The 19,652-nt window shown below is 37.7% G+C and overlaps 1 protein-coding gene across 1 annotated transcript; it reads left to right on the top strand.

Annotated features, from left to right (window-relative positions):
• Positions 1-17,419, top strand: LOC128228331 (uncharacterized). The gene is made up of 17 exons (XM_052939591.1): positions 1-215; positions 2,102-2,285; positions 2,408-2,542; positions 2,749-2,796; positions 3,082-3,158; positions 12,338-12,382; positions 12,655-12,772; positions 12,887-12,988; positions 13,223-13,380; positions 13,536-13,698; positions 14,025-14,132; positions 14,924-15,078; positions 15,219-15,366; positions 16,256-16,308; positions 16,538-16,595; positions 16,966-17,037; positions 17,146-17,419. Exons 1-17 carry the CDS (start codon positions 1-3, stop codon positions 17,209-17,211), a joined length of 1,905 nt encoding a protein of 634 aa, XP_052795551.1. The 3' UTR covers positions 17,212-17,419.
• Positions 17,420-19,652: the final 2,233 nt, after the last annotated feature.

Here is a 19,652-nt window from a genome sequence, read left to right as displayed (position 1 = left end):
ATGGGAAGGTGCGGCTACCGAGGGGAGCAGGGAGCAGATGTCTTGCGATGGGAAGGTGCGGCTACCGATGGGAGCGGATGTCTTGCGATGGGAAGGTGCGGCTACCGAGGGGAGCAGATCTCTTGCGATGGGAAGGTGCGGCTACCGATGGGAGCGGATGTCTTACGATGGGAGGGTGCGGCTACCGAGAGGAGCGGATGTCTTGCGATGGGAAGGTGCGGCTACCGATGGGGGCGGATGTCTAACGATGGGAGGATGCAGCTAGCAAGAGGAAAGACTTTATGATGTCGAAGGTACTTCTGGCGAGGCAAATGAACGTTTTACAACGCTTTGGGCCAGGATTAAGAAAATGCAACATAAATCTGCCCACTTTTATGCTGCGTTGAGTCAAACTCAATCGGCTACTGATCAATTGACTCATTGATTGAAAAACAGGCGTCTTTTGCAGTCCATAACTTCAACGACACAGGATTACATAACAAAACTGAAATGGGTCTCGTGAGTTAACATTTTATCAAGTGTGCGGCTGTCCTTTATTGGTTATCTGATGTTAAACTATTTGTGACTAGACCTCTATTTTGTTATCACGCACATAAACGATAATTTTGATCGTTGCAAGTTGGATATATATGCACATATTTGATTAACGTGCTATCACACTATATCTATGTTTCCATCGCTTACACGTTGCTGTGGTGTCTGTCTGTCGGTTCGTTACGTGTTGGTCAGTAAGTCATAATTCAAGTCAGGATTTCCCATAAGCCTGTTGGTTAAATTCTTATAATAATATGATTAGAACACATCCGGAATAGCAGATGTAAAGATTATTTGAACTGTACAGACCAAATGGACAATCTGATTGAACTTATTTCCATTAAACGCTTACTTTTAGCAAGATTGACTAATGGGTTAGCCAAAAATGTTTCGAATTTTTATGTATATTATTAACACTTTTAACATCCATTATAATCCATTCGAGTAATTTTATTTCAAAATTAAAAAAAAAATATATACATGTATATATATATACATGTTGGCGCTTTTCTTCAATGAAGAGTTTTGATGCCCATTGTGTTGGTCGCCGTAGAACGTTCAGCGCCTGTGTATGCATCTGTCATATTCATTTGTACAGAAATTGAATGTGAGGAAGACTGTGTCTTTGGCTGTCTGTCTGTAGCTCATGCAACGCCTGTGTATGCATCTGTCATATTCATTTGTACAGAAATTGAATGTGAGGAAGACTGTGTCTTTGGCTGTCTGTTTGTAGCTCATGCAACGCCCATGTATGCATCTGTCAACTCTTATTTGTACAGAAAGTTGATGATATGAAGGCCATGCGTCTGTCTGTCTGTCTGTCTAGTTATACCCCCAACACGTATACTTTTCTCCATTACTCCAGTTGTTTTGAGGTATTGACTTCAAACTACATTTACCGATAGATCTCAGTGCCGGGAACCATAATTCTGGGTGCTGTATTTTTCGAGTAAATGCCCTTTGTTAATTGTCATACTTAATTGGTATGTTTGTCAAGAGTATATCGTGAAAGGTCTTAGCGGTATTGACCTCAAACTTCATATGTAATTATTGATGCAGATATGGCAGTCTGTGGATGCCCTTTTTATGCTATTATTTGTTTTCTTCCCTCCATTACTTTATATATGTTTGCGGTATTGACTTCAACTGTACAAAATAAACATTTTTAAACTCAATTTAAAAGTGTGCTTACTTTTAAAAACTAATAATTTCACGCTTTATTTCCCCAATGGTATAGTCTTTAATTCTATTAGTAGGACCATTAACTTAATTGATGCCTTCTCACCGACATAGGGAATTTCACGAGGGTAACTCACTGTCAGTGATTATTACAAGAAGGTTGCGTAGTTGGGTTATTATTTACATCAAGTGATAGTTCTATTTGTTGATGTCCTTATATCATTTGATGACTCTTTTGTCTTTGACAGTATGTTGTAGAGTCAATGTTCTAGTTGCCACTTGTTGCATTCAAAAGATAGGTTTCCTGATGACAAAAGAATGTTATCCAAATCCCTTTGTAAAATGTGATTGAATTGTATTTTTATATTCGTGTTTGTATCATCAAAAGAGAGGCCAGGCCGAGCGGCAAGCCTCTTACAAAGAGCTACTATCATGGTGTGTGCGAGACGCCACTTAGTGGCGCCACCATCGGAGAAGTCCTCGGACAGAAAGCACTGGAAAATCCGGACCGCATCGTTATTAAAGCCCCAGAGTTTGGACAGAGTGTCACCCTAGGGGAGTTAAAAAGAAAGGTACAACAAATGATCAGTCATACAAACCATAAACTAATTTCAAATTCACAATGACTAAAACTACAAGCATTTGTTTTTAGAAGAATATAATTGTGAGAAAGGAGATTTTTACTTACTTTTAGGCAGATTGTGTCTCCAAAGCGCTTTTGGCGTCCGGAGCCAAAAAAGGCGACTACGTGTTCTTGACTGGGGTGGCAGACACAGAGTTTGTCGTCTGGTATTTCGCCGTCGTCCAAATAGGACTTGCAATTCTCGCGGTATGTCTGACATTTAAAGCATCTTCGGTGCATAAAAGTATGTCCATACCAGTTTTCGTAATAGCGATTCGATACTGAAGAATACTTACTATTTCACCATAATTCATGTTTAAAAAACGGACGCGAAAATTGGATATTGTTTAAAAAAACTTATGAAATAACTGAAATTAAAATGTAGTTATCAAGGCCATTTTTTCTTCCAACAGCCCGTTCGTGTTGCACATCCCGAATCCCAGCTGGCATATTTCTTGAAAGTAAGCCGATATACTTATTACCATTCAATGATTATGCAAATATGTGTATTTTAATTTTATTATACAGTCATTCTCAAGAATATTTACATTATATGAAAAACATGCAGAATTAATCACATAAAGTAAACATTCATGTATACCAAATTAAGTTTAATAAAAAGTCATTTATTTGGTATTATTTGCTGAATTTTGCTTTACTTTCCAATGGTCAGCGAGATTTCTAAAACGAAAAAACAAAAACACAAAAGCCTTAGCCGCAGCTACAGCATTATCATCATATTTCAGTCGAAGCCTGTTGTAGCCTACATTGGCAGAGATCATGCTCAAGGGACGATAGAGATTCTCAAGGACTTGCAACGAAGGTATCTGTCATTTTCAAATTGTTGTGAACATATTTACGGAATGTATATGTCTATTTACATTTTTAATAATACAATAAGAACAATTTTAAAAACGTTTGCGAAGATCCGATTCAATCTCTTTTCAACAGGTAATACATTGTTTACATATCAAAAGTTAGCTGAACATGGATAACTGACGAGACTTGGAAAATACCATGAGCGTGGTATATCTTAAACGCCCTGTGTACATAATAAAATCACCATGAATTTAAATAAGATGTCCATTTTCTTTTCAATGTATTTGTTTTGTAAATGAAATGAATATATATGTGTAGACAGGTTAGTCTACAGTTAACACTCTATGCGGGCCTTATTAACGTCGACAATATCAGCATGTTTCCTTGTTGCGGAATGTATTCCGCCGTATTTGTTTGTGTATTCTTTCTGACCATTGTCTCAAAGAATCACCTGTCTCTTACCATGTTATTTCATTTCCAAACAAAGCATCTCCACTGTTGCCGACAAAACATCTGCGATGACTCTCATATTCCTGCGTATATTCCAAACAAGTAAAAAATTGCTGCAAATGCAGCAAGGAGAGTACAAGACGAAAAAAAACGAGATCGTTTGGTTAGTTTAAATCGGAAATGGTTATCAATGTGCCATGTAGAAAAAAAATGAAGATAGAATTATGAATGTCTTTATACAATGAAACCTACCAGTCAAAACAGTATCTTCGAACATTTTTCCAAATGAAATACGCTCAGTTCACATCAGTTTCAACAACAACAACTACGCATCATAATATCGTTATAATCATTATCATTGCCGTCGTTGCATTATTGTTATTTCAATTATCATCATCTTAGTCGTGGCCGTTACATTATCATTATTAATATTATCATCATTGTCGTCGTGTCGCATCATCATATCATTATTATCTCCTACGTCGTCGTCGCATTATGATTTAAAAATCAGTGTCAGCATCATTAAAATAACTTGTCAGCCTAAAGAATTCCGATGTTGTTGTTGTCCAATTATTATCGTATTTACACCAAATTTGCTAGGGAGGATCGGATTTCCAGGCAGAAACTTCTATATCATCATTGGTTTAAGTAGTCACTAGCAAGCACTCATTATTATGTCGTGTTCTTAGAACAAAGGCGTCTACAATAATCCACAAGTGTTTTTTGATTATTCTAGACGCTTTTGTTCTTGGAATACAACGTATAAGACTGATATTTTCAGGGTCCTATGGTTACTCTACCTCTCCCAACACTTTCAGCAGCAGCAGCAGATGAGAAGTGGTGGTGGTAGTAGTAGTAGTAGTAGTAGTAGTAGTAGTGGTAGTGGTAGTGGTGGTGGCGGTGGCGGTGGCGGTGGCGGTGGCGGTAGTAGTAGTAGTAGTAGTAGTAGTAGTAGTAGTAGTAGTAGTAGTAGTAGTAGTCGTTGTCGTAGTAGTAGTAGTAGTAGTAGTAGTAGTAGTAGTAGTAGTAGTAGTAGTAGTAGTAGTAGTAGTAGTCGTTGTCGTAGTCGTAGTCGTAGTAGTAGTAGTAGTAGTAGTAGTAGTAGTAGTAGTAGTAGTATGATGTGACGTCATTTCACTTCAGACCGTCATTTGCTTTAACGTTACGCCATCGTTGGTTTTTCCAAACGACTGGAGAGTTTACAAGACGTTTCTTAAACGCCTTTATGTTTATTATTAAGTTGGTCGTCATTATGATTGTACATTTGCGATAATGGCAGATCGTAAAATCTATCTGAAACGCACCCCTGCATCTGATATTTTGTCACGTGGAGGGCAAATTATTGTATGCGCACATTCACATGCGATGACCGGTGTAACGTTGTAAACTGACCCCCATAGAATAATTACCCCCCCCCCCCCCGGTCATTATTTTATATAGAATAATGACCCCTTTCTATAAATACTGACACCCCTTATAAAATAATGAACCCCCGATTTTATCTATAAAATATTGACCCCCCACCTTTAACTAACATACTCTATACCAATTCGAGTCACTGTCGTGTTTCTATTGCTTATATTTGTTGTTGTTGTTGTTGTTGTTGTTGTTACTACTGCTGCTGCTGCTGCGTCTATAGCTGACACAACAGCAGTATTACTTAGAGGCCCCGCTAAGAAATAAGCGTACATCCATTGAAAATGAAATTTAAAATGGTTTTCATACAATGAGAGCTTCGGTTAATTTTGTATGTTTCAGATTTTTCGTATTCCATTTCGTTGCCTAGCAACGGGCTTTTTTTGTGCAATTGGTGAAAATTTAAGAATTCTTTTAAGAATTGCGAAATATTTTTTTTCTTAAATATGCACTTTGTACTGTATATTATACTAAGTATAATATACAGTACAAAGTGCATATTTAAAAAAATATATTTTTCAATATTTTTTCACATATTCGGTATTACAATTTTTAGTGAGGAATTATAAGATTTTTTTTGATTTTTTTAAAAAAATGTTTGAGTTTAAAAATCCGGTGCCAATGATCTTGGGCTGAACTCAGATTGAATATCATTGTTACCTTCCTACCAAAGCCCCCATTATTTTGATCCACATTAATCTGATATATATATAAAGCGATCTAAAAATAGTTATATTCTGCTAAAAATAAAACGCCGGGATGCAGAAATACAGCGCGGAAATAGCCGAACAAGCAAAAACTCATACTGGGACCGCAATACAACTAATCTCTACTAATCACAAAAAATGGGTTAAAACGACACGAAAAGAAGTAGTTCTTCGGATTTTGCGGGCTTAAGACTACCTGCGCGCATGCCGTTGTAAACGCAAACGTTTCCTTGATCTTGAAGCTGAATATTCGAACATTTGTTTTCATACCAAACAAATTACAGACGAAAACATCTGTTCGAACATAAAATAATCTTATATCATCGTTCAAATGTATTATTATTTTGAATAAGGAATAGGGAACTAGTTCCCTATTCCTTATTCGAAAAAGGAATAAGCAATAAGGAACTAACTTGTCGTCCATGCCGTATATTAGGATGAATCTCTCAAACACGTCTTGACGGGTCCAAGGTTAGAGGTTAAGAGCCCCACTCGCTGCCACGCATGCGCGAAGTTAACTAGATTCCTATACCGAAATATAACCGGCTAACTTATACTAATACTTTTACCACACTCCTCCCCACTCTATAAAAAGAGCCTAAACAGGGGAGGGAGTAATTTAGAGATTTACATTTAACTTCAATTTAAGGACTATAAAATGCACGCGTGGACTTCACACAAAAATATTAGCCGATCTTATCAAATAATTTAGAAAACCCTAACCAATTTATGAAAACATCAGTACTAGTAATCCAAAACAATTTGGGTCCTAAAAAGAATAGTTCACACAATAAGAAGTATTTAAATATTCCAAAATTTACTTAATTGAAAGAAAGTGTGAACCTATTACACTAGTACTGATATAATATACCAATTGTACCTGAAATGCCAAAAGTAACAATTAGTACATAAATTGTGACCTGCAAGCTTTCACAATTTACTCTCATGTTCTTGTTTTTCACATGCTGTAAGCACAACTTTTTTATATACTCCTGAGATATTCAATGCGTTTTTATCTTGAAAACATTCACTCTCCCGCCATATCATCACCCCTCTTCTATCAATTGAGGTTCAAGTAGCACTCAATGGTCAGGAACGACACTAATGTCGTTTTTCAAGATAAACCTCAATATCACCTGAAAATATCCCAAGGCACTTTTAGTGTACATATTGTTTGTGTTTGATTAGACTGACTACTGGGTATGGTCTTAATTTAAAAGCTTGAAAAGCTTTTAATCCTTATAACACTCATGTTTATGAGCTTGTAAAGCATGTGTCTTGGCATAGGGGTTCGTTTGTGCTGTCAGGAATATCATATTGGACAACTGGCCTAGGTTACCTTTCATACCTGATGGGAGAAATAAATGTTCCGGTCACCTTTGGCATCACAGCTCACCTGAAAGGTTGGTTGGAGGGTGCAGCTGGTGCTCCACGGTGTGGAGTCTTTGTAGAGTCAAATGACGCGGGATTCTGTCTTGTATTCCTTGAAGTTGTCATTGTAAATTATGTAGTAGTTGAGGAAAAGGTCAAGTAGAGAAAGAGATAGGTTGCTGCGTAACAGCGGGTTCGGGACGGTCATTGTCCTCACTAGACAATTTCATGTTCTCCACATTGCATACGCTTACTGCATTGGTCATTACGTTTTATGCTGGTCTGTTTTGTTTGCTACTTCCATAATACCCAGTAATTTTTAAGTTAATTGCTTTTTTCCTTCATGCCAGCTTACCCCCTGTTCATTTCACAGTTCAATAGGGCTACCTTTAACGCATGTTGTTTACCATACATACTCTGCTTCTTCAACCTCATGTTGAGTGCCATGTCTTGCCTTGGTTTATATGCGACACACTTGTACTGCAGAGCTTTGGTGTTACAGACTTCACTCGGATCCCAACTCCCCGCTCCAGTCCCAACTCCCCGCCCGCAATCGCTGGAGGCAGCTCTTCCTCTCTCGATCGATCAGAGGTGCTGGAGGCAGCTCTCAAGTCCTTGGTCTTTTTCGTTACACAAAAGGTTACAGCCCACTGAATAACAAATCCTCCAACTTCAAATTTATAGCTGTAAGCTAAGCATTCATTCATCACCAGTATAATTTGCGCGTCCGCATATACTGTAGAGTTTTTCTTGAAAATTATTCACACATAATACCTCTACATCCGGTTAATTCTCATTTTCACTACACCTATTCCCAGGTTGTGGCTCTGGACAATCAACTTTAAAATATCCCTCTTCCCACAATTAAAGCACCGGTTACCCATCCTCCGTCTTGGTCTCTGGTTATACCGAGGACTATTTTGTCGACGCTGTAGATCTTCTACTGTCTTTGTCAACCTGTCCATCCTCTCCAGCATAGTCGTTTTCGTTGCTATTTCCTGTACTGCATTGACAGAAACTTCTCTCTGTTTCTCCCTCTTCCCATCAATGGCCTGGGAGATATGCTGGATAAATCTTCATTGTATCCATAGCCACTTCAAATGACTTTAGCCTTTGAGTTAGGGCATGCTTACCAGCTTCCTTGACGGTACATCCCTGGCAGAAATGGTGAACAACATCTTCTGTTAAATGCCACTCTGGAAGGTTATAAAAGGCATGGATGGCGAGCTCAAGTAGTCGATCCGCCCAGTCTTCGAGAGTCTCATCTGGTGTCTGCAAGGCTTGTCGAAACTTGACTTTGGACGTCTCTATAACCTCCCTTGTTCCGAAACGCTCACCTAGACGAGTTTTCAAAGTGGCACATGTGAAAGTCACGACTTCTGAATAAAAGGCATAAAACTCACCAGCTTTTCCTGTTAAGCTTCATACAATACGCTGCAAGCGTTCAGTTTCAGTCCATTTATATTATAATAGTCAGTACACATTTCAAACTTTTTACGAAAGGCCAACCAGCTAGATATGCCAAATATTTTAAATCTTCTGAATTTAATGCCTGGAAGTCTTTCTTTACCTTCTTCGCTGGTTTTTCTCGAACCGTCAAGGCGCCTAGTCTATCAACCAAACCTGGGCTTGTTGAAGAAGAAGTGGATCTTGTATGACACACCCTATCCTCCTTCAGGCGTCTTGATTTTGTTCGCTGACGGGACACATGGTTGTCTTCTACTGCAACGCCTCTCGGACATGCTGGAAACCTGCTTAGACTCCAGGCAGCATCTTGGGGTGTATGTTTGTACTGAGTGGAAACGTTTGCAGGTTCATCCGCTTTGGTCACTTCCTCAACTTCTCTTGGTGTGTTTTGTCTCTTGTATCTTTCGAACTCTTCCAAAGAAGTTTAAGTGCATCTTTTGCAGGGCGTTCAGTTCTTGGGCCATGTGTTCGACTTCCTCTCTCATCATTCTAGCATCATCATTGCCGTTAATTTGGTCTAACGTGAGAACAACTCCAGAATCATTTTCGTATTCCTCCAAACCATTTGACATACTTTAAGTAAAGAGTGGGAAGAAACTGTCCTGTGACAAGTTTATAGCCTGGATTGGTGGCTCCTTGTGCTCCACCTCAACTTCCTCCAGTTTCATATTTGCTGTGAAGTCCAAGTACCGGTTCATGTGCCGGGTCCATGGTAAGCGGAGGTTTGACAGAATCTTCTGGAAGAGGCTGTCACAGTCAGATTTTTCTTGATCTCAGTACGGTATTTCAGCACTGCAAGTGCACATTTTTTACCAATACCTTTTACACGCTGCAAGCGTTCGAGAATCACAAAATTGACGTACACTATATTCTTTCTTTTTTCATTGTCTGTCATGAAATGAGCAAGAACACCTTGGCTAATGTATTCCGCCATTCTCTCAATATCATCCAGTTACTCAAGGTCAAAGTGTAAATAAAATTTAGTTAAATTTACGAAAGTAATTATTTGAAGATCAAAACACAAGAACAGTTTACATATAGAAGCATTAAAGAAAATCAATTTATTTATTTTTAATTAACAATTAATTAACAAATAAGATATTCAAATTTAAATTTTCAAACAGACTTTGTTAGTACAGTGTAACTGTATACAGGATGTTTAGCCTGGTAATGTATCAATGATGCAAAACGATTACAACTTACGTCCATTGATATGTCTGCCCGTGCAACGGGTTGATGACTAACACCTTGATGTAACAACACCAACACCACCCACTTTCAGGATCCCGAAACCATCTGTCACAACAGCGCTTGATCCGAACGCTTGTGTAACAAGCTCTGTATCCTGATGAAAGAGGTAAAATATCAATACTATAGCGTGGAATACGCCAACTCAATCCGGCATGTACAGAATCTTTGACAACCATGCATTGATATTTCAATTCCTGGAGAACTATCCCATATACATATTCATGGCTCTTTCCTGCTGTTTATAAATGCAAACAAATGTCCATTTTCTAGTTCCTTTGCTTATCAATTAACTAGTTACCAAATACAGATCTGCAAGATCTTACAAATTGTACCTCATCACTCAACAAAACTGCCAAATTCAGCAATGACAGCTTATGGCAATGTACGTATTATATACTGAAAGTATAAAAACACATGTTAAAATAACAAATTACAAACAATCCGTGTGTTAAACAGTCGTTATTAACTTCAATATAAGCAAGTACTCATTTGTTTACATTTACCCTGGGCCCGGCCATCTTGGATTGACGCATGCGTGTAACGCGTTTCCGTTCAACTGTCAAATTTCCACAGACGGTTCACGTGTTCTCAGGACTCTTGCAAAGAGCTTTATTCATGCATTTCTGAGTTAAATATACAAGGAAATGCATAATTATTCATCCTAAGAGGTTGAGTTTAGCATCCAAGGGTTTTTTAAAGGCGTGAACACCGAATTTCAGGCTGCAAGCGAACTCGTCAAAATTCATTTATTGACCTATTCTCTTCCCCTCCGCAAATTCTTTTTGTAGACCTCGTCGCCATCATTGTATTAATTCAACTCACGGTCACTGTAGGTTGGACAGCATGGCCGTATATTAGGATTAATCCCTCAAACACGTCTTGTCGGGCCCAGGGTTAGCAGTTTAAGAGCCCCGCTCGCTGCCACGCATGCGCGAAGTTAACTAAATTCCTTTACCGAAATATAACCGGCTAACTTAATACTAATACTACTTTTACTCAGTCGGTTATGTGTTCATGCCCCGCTTATATATATACCAATGCTTATGTAACGTTCATTTACGTTTTGGGTGGATCCAAGGCCACGAGCATTCACTGCTTATGTAACGTTCATTAACGTTTTCGGTGGATCCAAGGCCACAAGTATTCAATGCTTATGTAACGTTCATTAACGTTTTGGGTGGATTTAAGGCCACGAGCATTCAATACTTATTTAAAGTTCATTTACGTCTTGGGTGGATCCAAGGCCACGAGCATTCAATGCTTATGTAATGTTCATTTACGTTTTGGGTGGATCCAAGGCCACGAGCATTCAATGCTTATGTAACGTTCATTTACGTTTTCGGTCGATCCAAGGTCACGAGCATTCAATGCTTATGTAACGTTCATTTAAGTTTTGGGTGGATCCAAGGCCACGAGCATTCAATGCTTATGTAACGTTCGTTTACGTTTTGGGTGGATCCAAGGCCACGAGCATTCAATACTTATTTAAAGTTCATTTACGTCTTGGGTGGATCCAAGGCCACGAGCATTCAATGCTTATGTAACGTTCATTTACGTTTTGGGTGGATCCAAGGCCACGAGCATTCAATGCTTATGTAACGTTCATTTACGTTTTGGGTGGATCCAAGGTCACGAGCATTAAATACTTATGTAACGTTCGTTTGCAAACAGTAGTACATTTTAGTTAATATTAAGGCTATACTTTGATGATGTATTTAATATTGATGTTATCTGTGTCTGGTGTCCTGTTGATAGATTATTGTGCCTTTAAGTTAGTTAATACATTGAAATATTTGAATGATTGTCTCGTCCATTATATTAATAATCTTGTCCCCATACAAGCATCGGGAACTACACAAGTATCTGTATCACCAAAGATCAAAAGGTGAATGCGAGTATATTCTGGTCATTAACGTCAAATTCACTCACTAACGCCAATGTCGTACACTGCAAGTCCAAGAAAACAACAACTGCTTAGTACATATACTAAAACTAAATTGTCCATTCATCTTTTTCCTAATTGCTACATTCTGGGCAGCATTGAGAGCCGCGTCATCACAGAGCTGTTTCGGAATGGCAACCCATCTGTGGAACGTTTGAACCGCACGCTCATAGAGAACATTGAGTGATGACCACATAAGCAATTTCATAAATAATCTTCTGGCTATGACCCAAGCCTACAAAGCAACCGGAAACAGTCATTTTTGTATGGGCTTATCCCGCATGTTCTCATGTTTCATGGCACCCACGTCTGCCTTTGATTTACACCAGAAAATTAAGGCCGTATGTTTCCAGACTTCAAGGCCACCCGTGTTGCAGCAGAAAAGCGAAGAAAAACGCCGATCAGATGACGATCCAGAACGAGTGAACAATATGTTTGTCGGCGGCATTTAGTAATCGTCAACAATGGCAATGTTATTTTTCTTTATTGTCTGCTTTGTCTTTTATGCTGTAGGCTGTTGTGAACCATGAGTTCTAATAAACTGGAAACATGGGAGTTACCTAGATTTATATGTTACAGCCACGATGGAAACGTTGTATTGGTCAGTCACCAGCCAGCCGATCCGTGAGTCATATTTTAATTATATACTACAATAGAAGAATCATGATGACTTAATATATATAAAAATCACCTAAGTACGTTTATTGACTTTACATTTTTATTTCAAATAATGTTATTTGTATAATGTTAATTTGTTTTGGCCATAAAGTCAGCATAATTGTTCAAATGTCAATCTTAAAACGTGACATGATAATTAAAATTGCGTTACCTTTAACTATAGGAATGAATGTACCATAGCCTTGTAAACTGATTCATTTAACAATACTGTTACATAGAGATTTTCTACCATACGAGAAGTTCCTAGCATCAGGACAGGCGATCGCTGAACAGCAACTTAAGACGGCCACTAAGTCAGTCTCCATCGACGATGTGGCCTACATGATAGCCTCAAGTGTACGTATGATATTGCCAATTTTTATAAATATAAATCTTACGTATTTCATACATTCAAATGTATTAGCTGATTGACCTGCTAGTCTTTGAACTTTATTTGTTGCTTTTTTGTAGGGAACTTCAAGTACCAGTTATAAAGTGTCAGCACATACGCATCATGCCATGGTCAACCTCGCCAAATTTTGCCAACAGCGCATGCGTCCATACACGGAAGAGGTTTTTGGCTCGTTAACTAATATTGGGTGATTTAAGAGAGAATGGAAACCGGCTATGTAATATTGACGATTTACCCTATTCATATATGATGTAACTGGTACGGAAGCATTTTCGATAAATGTCATCAGTTTGTACTTTAATCATTTCCGGCCAATCACTGATGAATGCTGCATCACAAATTTAAACGTTTAAACTGACATAAGTTTATCACAAGTATGCATTTCTGTCGTTTAGGAAGTAATTAGCATCATGAACCCGATACAAGATGACACGTGCGTCCTGACACTACTTGGGCTCGTCATGCACGGTGATCACGGGGTTATCGCACCACGTGACCTCGTGCCGTATACGGACTGTGCTGATGTTTTCATGAAGTTTGTACACGAAAACAGGTAATGTTTTAATCCAAAATATTAATCCGTTATGACGCCGGTACACGGAGATAACGTTCAGAAAGACACTCAGTGAATTTTTGATTACTTTATATCGAATCTTTAAACTAAAGTAATAAAATATAATAGCATGTATAACAATGTTTTATTTCTAGAATTGTGTGGCATTCTGGGATGCCGTTTGAGTTCATTCACACGATACAGTCTTCCAACCGGGAAAAGTACGACTTGTCAAGTCTTCGTGGAGGAAACCTGGTTGGCCAAATAATAACTAAGGACGTCAAGACAAAACTCCTCAATACTTTCTCCGACATGATTGTACGTTGGTCTTATGTTTTTTCAGCTTCAAATAATTACATTATAAGCTACTTTTCCAGCCAATGGTTTCGCCTGTCAGCCTGCAAAAAGTACCATACGTACTCGTTGAGCTTTGTTGTTTTACAGCTTTACAGACAGAACGTCATTTAGTTTCCCGCCTTCTGAAAATAGGTTACAATCTAGAAGACATTTAGACCATATTAGGTAAAGTATTGACTAAGAAGGGATCACACAATAATACTGAACATGTGACCAACATAAAATGAATCCCTAAATCATACGAGCACGTGCGTATGTAACTACGCATGCCTTTCACGTTCTTGCAGACCATCTATGGTGCCACGGAATGCTTCGCGGGCTTGGCTACATCAGTGCGGTGGTCGACACCCGAACAAAGATTTAATTCAATAGGCTTCCCACTTCCCCATTGTGAGGTATCATTGGTATTAGTAGTATAGTTCAAAGCAGTTACTCTCCAAAACTGATAACAGAAACTAGGACAGTCCCAATTCTCGATTAACTTGTTTAAAAGCAAAATTAAGGAATCCGACCCTATTTGGATGTCTGGTGATACCATTATTATTTTGGTATTCTTAGAAGGGTTTTGTGTGTAGAAAAAAGAAATATAAAATATTGTTTAAAACGCTGTATTGGCCTTCAAATATTGCAAAATAGATCGGTTTAGATTTTAGTTGAAATAACGAGCAAATATACACTCTGTAATAACTGTACGTGCAATGTACTTTGGTCAATTATTCCGCAAATAAGACATGAGCAAGCAAATACCCTTCGAATGAAACCAACATTATATGGGATTATCAGACATCCAAGTTTATCAATAAGGTTAATGGAGCTTTCAGAGAACTCACTAAATTGGGTGTCGGATTCCTTAAGATTCCAAATAGCATAACGTGAAGCTTGGGTGGTATTCAATATGCAACTTAAGTCAATTTTATGGTCATACATAATTGACTCCATTCACTGTATAGATCCGTTATTTATAAAGAGCAGTCCGATTAGCTGCATCGTTCTTAGATTCAATTAAGACCAATATTGAATGCCAACCAAAACAGCAAACACATATTGCTACAGATAATCAGCTATTCATTTTAATTGAAAAGCCGATGTCAGCGCTAAATGTTTTATTCACATTACGTAATACACTTAATTGGCTAAATAATAATCAGGATCATCGTTAACTGAATCTGCTCTGTATTACATCTAGGTAAAGCTAGTAAACGAAATGGACGATGTTGTTCCTATCGGAAGCCAGGGGGAAATATGTTTGAGAGGATGGCCCATACTAAAATATTATTTCAACGACCCAGAACGTACTGCACAAACAAAACATCCGGACAATAATGGATGGCACCACTTCGGGTAGAATTTACTAGCAATACACTTTTCTTCTTTATATTTTGACATTGTTTTCTGTCCTCACGTGAATTTATCCGAAATCTAATAACTTAAAACCAAATATATCATCTATTAGTTCCTTTTGTGTTTTTTTATTGTTTCAGCGACATTGGAATAATGGACGAGACTGGACACGTGACATACATTGGCCGAAAGTCCGAAATGGTCAGATTCAATCATTTCTCAGAAACCGTCTCTCCGAGTGTCATTTTAGAAGTTGTGAAAAAAGACGAACGAGTGCTTAACGCAAAGGTTTATTTTCCAGTTCTAATGTTGTTACCAACTTTTCATTCATGTCTTAAAATAGCTCTGAGCTAAAAAAACTGTTTTCATATACCCGACTTTAAACAAAGATTCTTGTATCTTTTATCTTACAAATAAACGGTTCATTACAATATAGTTTCATTTGACTCAGTATCGGTTTGAATAACAGATTTAAAGTCTGAGGAGTCGAATGTGTCACGTGATACAGATGTAACAGGTGAAAAATTTCCTGACAGTTTTATGGAATAATTGGATATTTAATAGATTCGTTTTCAATTAAAATAGTGTAAATGGGTTAAAAACTAATATCTAATCAATATATGAGCTTTGATTCCGGTTTTGGTGGATAAAAGAGAAGATAAAAGCCGAACACGGACAACAAAAATACTGTATTTAAATTATCCAAATATATAAAAGAAGCTCTTAAACATATAACTGCCATTACATATGGTGATTAGTTTTACCAGCTCATCCTCATGTTTTATCATTTGCATATTATTTGTTCACGTTTGGACAATTATTCATATGTTCATATAGACATTACCTGTATCGAATCTGTACTATGTGACATGTGGAATTCACGTTATATAAATGTATGTCTATTATATGGCTATGTACCTTGTTGGTATAAGTCGAATAAAATTATGTTCTGTTCTGTTCTGTGATGTTCTGTGATGTTCTGTTTTATAATGTTATGTTCTGTTCTGTGAATGTTCTGTTCTGTGATGTTCTGTTCTGTGATGTTCTGTTATGTGATGTTCTGTTCCATGATGTTCTGTTCTGTTCTGTGAATATTCTGTTCTGTGATGTTCTGTTTAAATAATTAGCGCTAATATCAATTTGTTGAACCTATAGTGTACGCCATTTTGAATTACAGGTCGTTGGTATTCCAAACGACATCAAAGGAGATGATATTTGCCTCTGTGTTGAGTAAGATTTCCTCGAGAAGCTCATTCGAATAAAATATTTTATATCAAGATCTTCTAATATTTAGAATAAAACTTGCTTGAACCTTTTTTCTAATATTTAAACCCAATAATATGTCATCAAGAAAATATGAACAAAATGAAATACATTGCATGTGATGAAATCACTTTTTTAACATTGAAATAAAATGAACCACAAAGGTATACGGGAACATGTTTGTTATATATTTTAGAGTGAAGGAGGATTGCCATGTCACTGAGCAAGAACTAAGGACATCTATGGAACAGGAGGTAAAATATTACTTCTACTGTTAAAGTCTTAGTCTCAGATCGATGAATATTAATTAGTCGAAGCATAAACGGCGCAGCCCCTTTTTGATTACAGCAATTAGGCAGAAACAATACACAGAAAATTTGTTATCCTGCCATGGGCATCAGAACCAAAACGAAACAGGGACTGTTCAGCTAGGGGTTTACAAGCCAGACATTTCTAAAAGAAAATCAAAGCCGCCTTATTAATATTTACGGTATATGCACCATACTAGTTTGATATTACAAGAACACATTTTGCATGAATACTAAAACAGTCCAGTATCTAACATACTTTAACCATTTACGAAGACATAATATAGTGCTATATTCTTACAACTTCTATATTCAGCTGAATGAAGTTTTACGTCCAGATTACTACTTTATTTTTGACAAGCTCCCTAGGACGGGTTCACGACAAAAGGTATGTAGAAACGAAGAGAAATTTAGTAAAAAGGCATTGCGTAGCATCCTTTAATTTATATCATTTGAAATGAACATAACTAATTTAAAAAAAAATTTTTTTTTGCAGATTGCGTATGTGGCCCTTACAGAATGTGTTGCCGCAAAACTGAAGAAATTACAGATTGACGAATAACAGATGCACAAGAAATAGTTGCCTAAAAATGTACGAACAATTTAAAAGTTTAGTGTTATTATGTTGAAACAAAAGTACAATCACATTTAAAGTGAATGTTTTCGAAAGAAAGTATATTAAAATATGTTTAAAGAAACTAGTAAAAAAGAACGTGTTAAAGGAGATGGACAAATTTGAGAACTCAATGTTTTTATTTTCAGTTTTAAATCACTACAGTAATTTAATAAACATGTATTTCTAGAGAACATGCAGAATAAAATATGGAATTTGCAGATATATTTAAAGTAGTCTATGATACTAATAATAAGAGCTGTAATAGCATGTGACGAATGCCCCCGAATGTGACATTGACCTATAAACAAGGTCAGTACATGAAAAGTTAAAGATCAAACACTGACCTTTGATGTATGCATGTGGATCTTGCATACGACACACAATCTTTATATGCCAAACACATGTGCTAAGTTTTTGTTGTAAATCTGTCGTAAACATGACAAAATTACAGCCCGGTTATGACATCTTTGTGCATAAATGCAGCATTTCATAATCATATAAAGCAAGGAATGCTTATGGACAAGTGGAATAATTATAAAAACACTAATTACCTCTCATTGATGTTTTGAAACACCACATTACACCCATGCATGGTCATTGTAATATGTCAGTGTTGTTGTCGGTCTTATGCCAACTAACCCAGAGATATAGATATGCTCAAGACAAGAACCTAATACATGGGTCGGTGAGTGAGAACACTGGCGAAATCATTTTTCTATGAGCGTCTGGCATATTCGAGGCATTGGACGGGCTATCGCATTTTGGTTGAAATCACCAGTTATAACAATTGACGGTTGACTTTCTTTGATCTGTATCTGGTTTATTTGATCTAGCAGGACAGTTTCCAGGTGCACATTTGTATTTCCTGATGTGGGCGAGTTGTACACTGCTATTACATAAATTGTGTCCTTTGATTTCATTACAAGTTGACGCGTAAGGGTTTGTAGTAAATGGTCTGAATAAGAAGCTGACTTGGTACACTGAGTATTGTGAATAACACTAAGTGTGACCTTGACCTTAGAGGTAGGGACACGGGTGTTGCACGCGACATGTCGTCTTGATATGTCGAACATATGTGGCAAGTTATTTTATAATATGTCCAAACAAGTGAACTTTACAGCCCGGACACGACAACCTATACTCTACGTTCTCATATGCAGCATTCCATTGTGAATAAACACCTAAGTGTGACCTTGACCTTAGAGAGAGAGGGACACGGGTCTTGCACACGACACGTCTTCTTGGTATGTCGAACACATGTGGCAAGTTATTTAAAAGTATGTCAATACAAGGGAAAGTTACAGGCCGGACACGACAGCCTATACTCTATGTCCTTATATGTTTATTCCATTGTGAATAAACACTAAGTGTGACCTTGACCTTAGAGGTAGGAACACGGGTCTTGCACGTGACACGACATCTTGGTATGTCGAACACATGCGGCAAGTTATTTCAAAATCTGTCCATACAAGGGGAAGTTACAGCCTGGACACGACAATCTATACTCTATGTCCTTATATGCAGCATTTCATTGTGAATATACACGTAAGTGTGACCTTGACCTTAGAGGTAGGGGCATGGGTCTTGCACGTGACACGTCATCTTGGTATGTCGAACACATGTGGCAAGTTATTTTAAAATATGTCCATACAAGGGGAATTTACAGCCTGGACTCGACAATCTATACTCTATATCCTTATATGCAGCATTTCATTGTGAATATACACTTAAGTGTGACCTTGACCTTAGAGGTAGGGGCATGGGTCTTGCACGTGACACGTCATCTTGGTATGTCGAACACATGTGGCAAGTTATTTTAAAATATGTCCATACAAGGGGAAGTTACAGCCCGGACACGACAACCTATACTCTATGTCCTTATATGCAGCATTCCATTGTGAATAAACACTAAGTGTGACCTTGACCTTAGAGGTAGGAACACGGGTCTTGCACGTGACACGACATCTTGGTATGTCGAACACATGCGGCAAGTTATTTTAAAATCTGTCCATACAAGGGGAAGTTACAGCCTGGACACGACAATCTATACTCTATGTCCTTATATGCAGCATTTCATTGTGAATATACACTTAAGTGTGACCTTGACCTTAGAGGTAGGGACACGGGTCTTCCACGCGACACGTCGTCTTGGTATGTCGAACACATGTGGCAAGTTATTTAAAAATATGTCCATAACAGGGAAAGTTACAGCCCGGACATGACAACCTATAATCTTTGTCCTTATATGCAGCATTCGATTGTGAATAAACACTAAGTGTGACCTTGACCTTAGAGGTAGGGACACGGGTCTTGCACACGACACGTCTTCTTGGTATGTCGAACACATGTGGCAAGTTATTTTTTTAAATATGTCCATACAAAAGAAA

Source organism: Mya arenaria, chromosome 3 (assembly GCF_026914265.1).
Source record: "Mya arenaria isolate MELC-2E11 chromosome 3, ASM2691426v1".
NCBI lineage: Eukaryota > Metazoa > Mollusca > Bivalvia > Myida > Myidae > Mya > Mya arenaria.
The sequence above is the reverse complement of the archived record's forward strand: the minus strand, read 5'-3'. Positions and strand labels throughout refer to the sequence as shown.

Coding starts and splice junctions, on each gene's coding strand:
- LOC128228331 (XM_052939591.1), top strand. CDS start 1: ATGGGAAGGTGCGGCTACCGAGGGGAGCAGGGAGCAGATGTCTTGCGA. Junction 2,797..3,081: donor AGCTGGCATATTTCTTGAAA/GTAAGCCGATAT, acceptor ATCATATTTCAG/TCGAAGCCTGTTGTAGCCTA. Junction 12,989..13,222: donor TGCGTCCATACACGGAAGAG/GTTTTTGGCTCG, acceptor TCTGTCGTTTAG/GAAGTAATTAGCATCATGAA.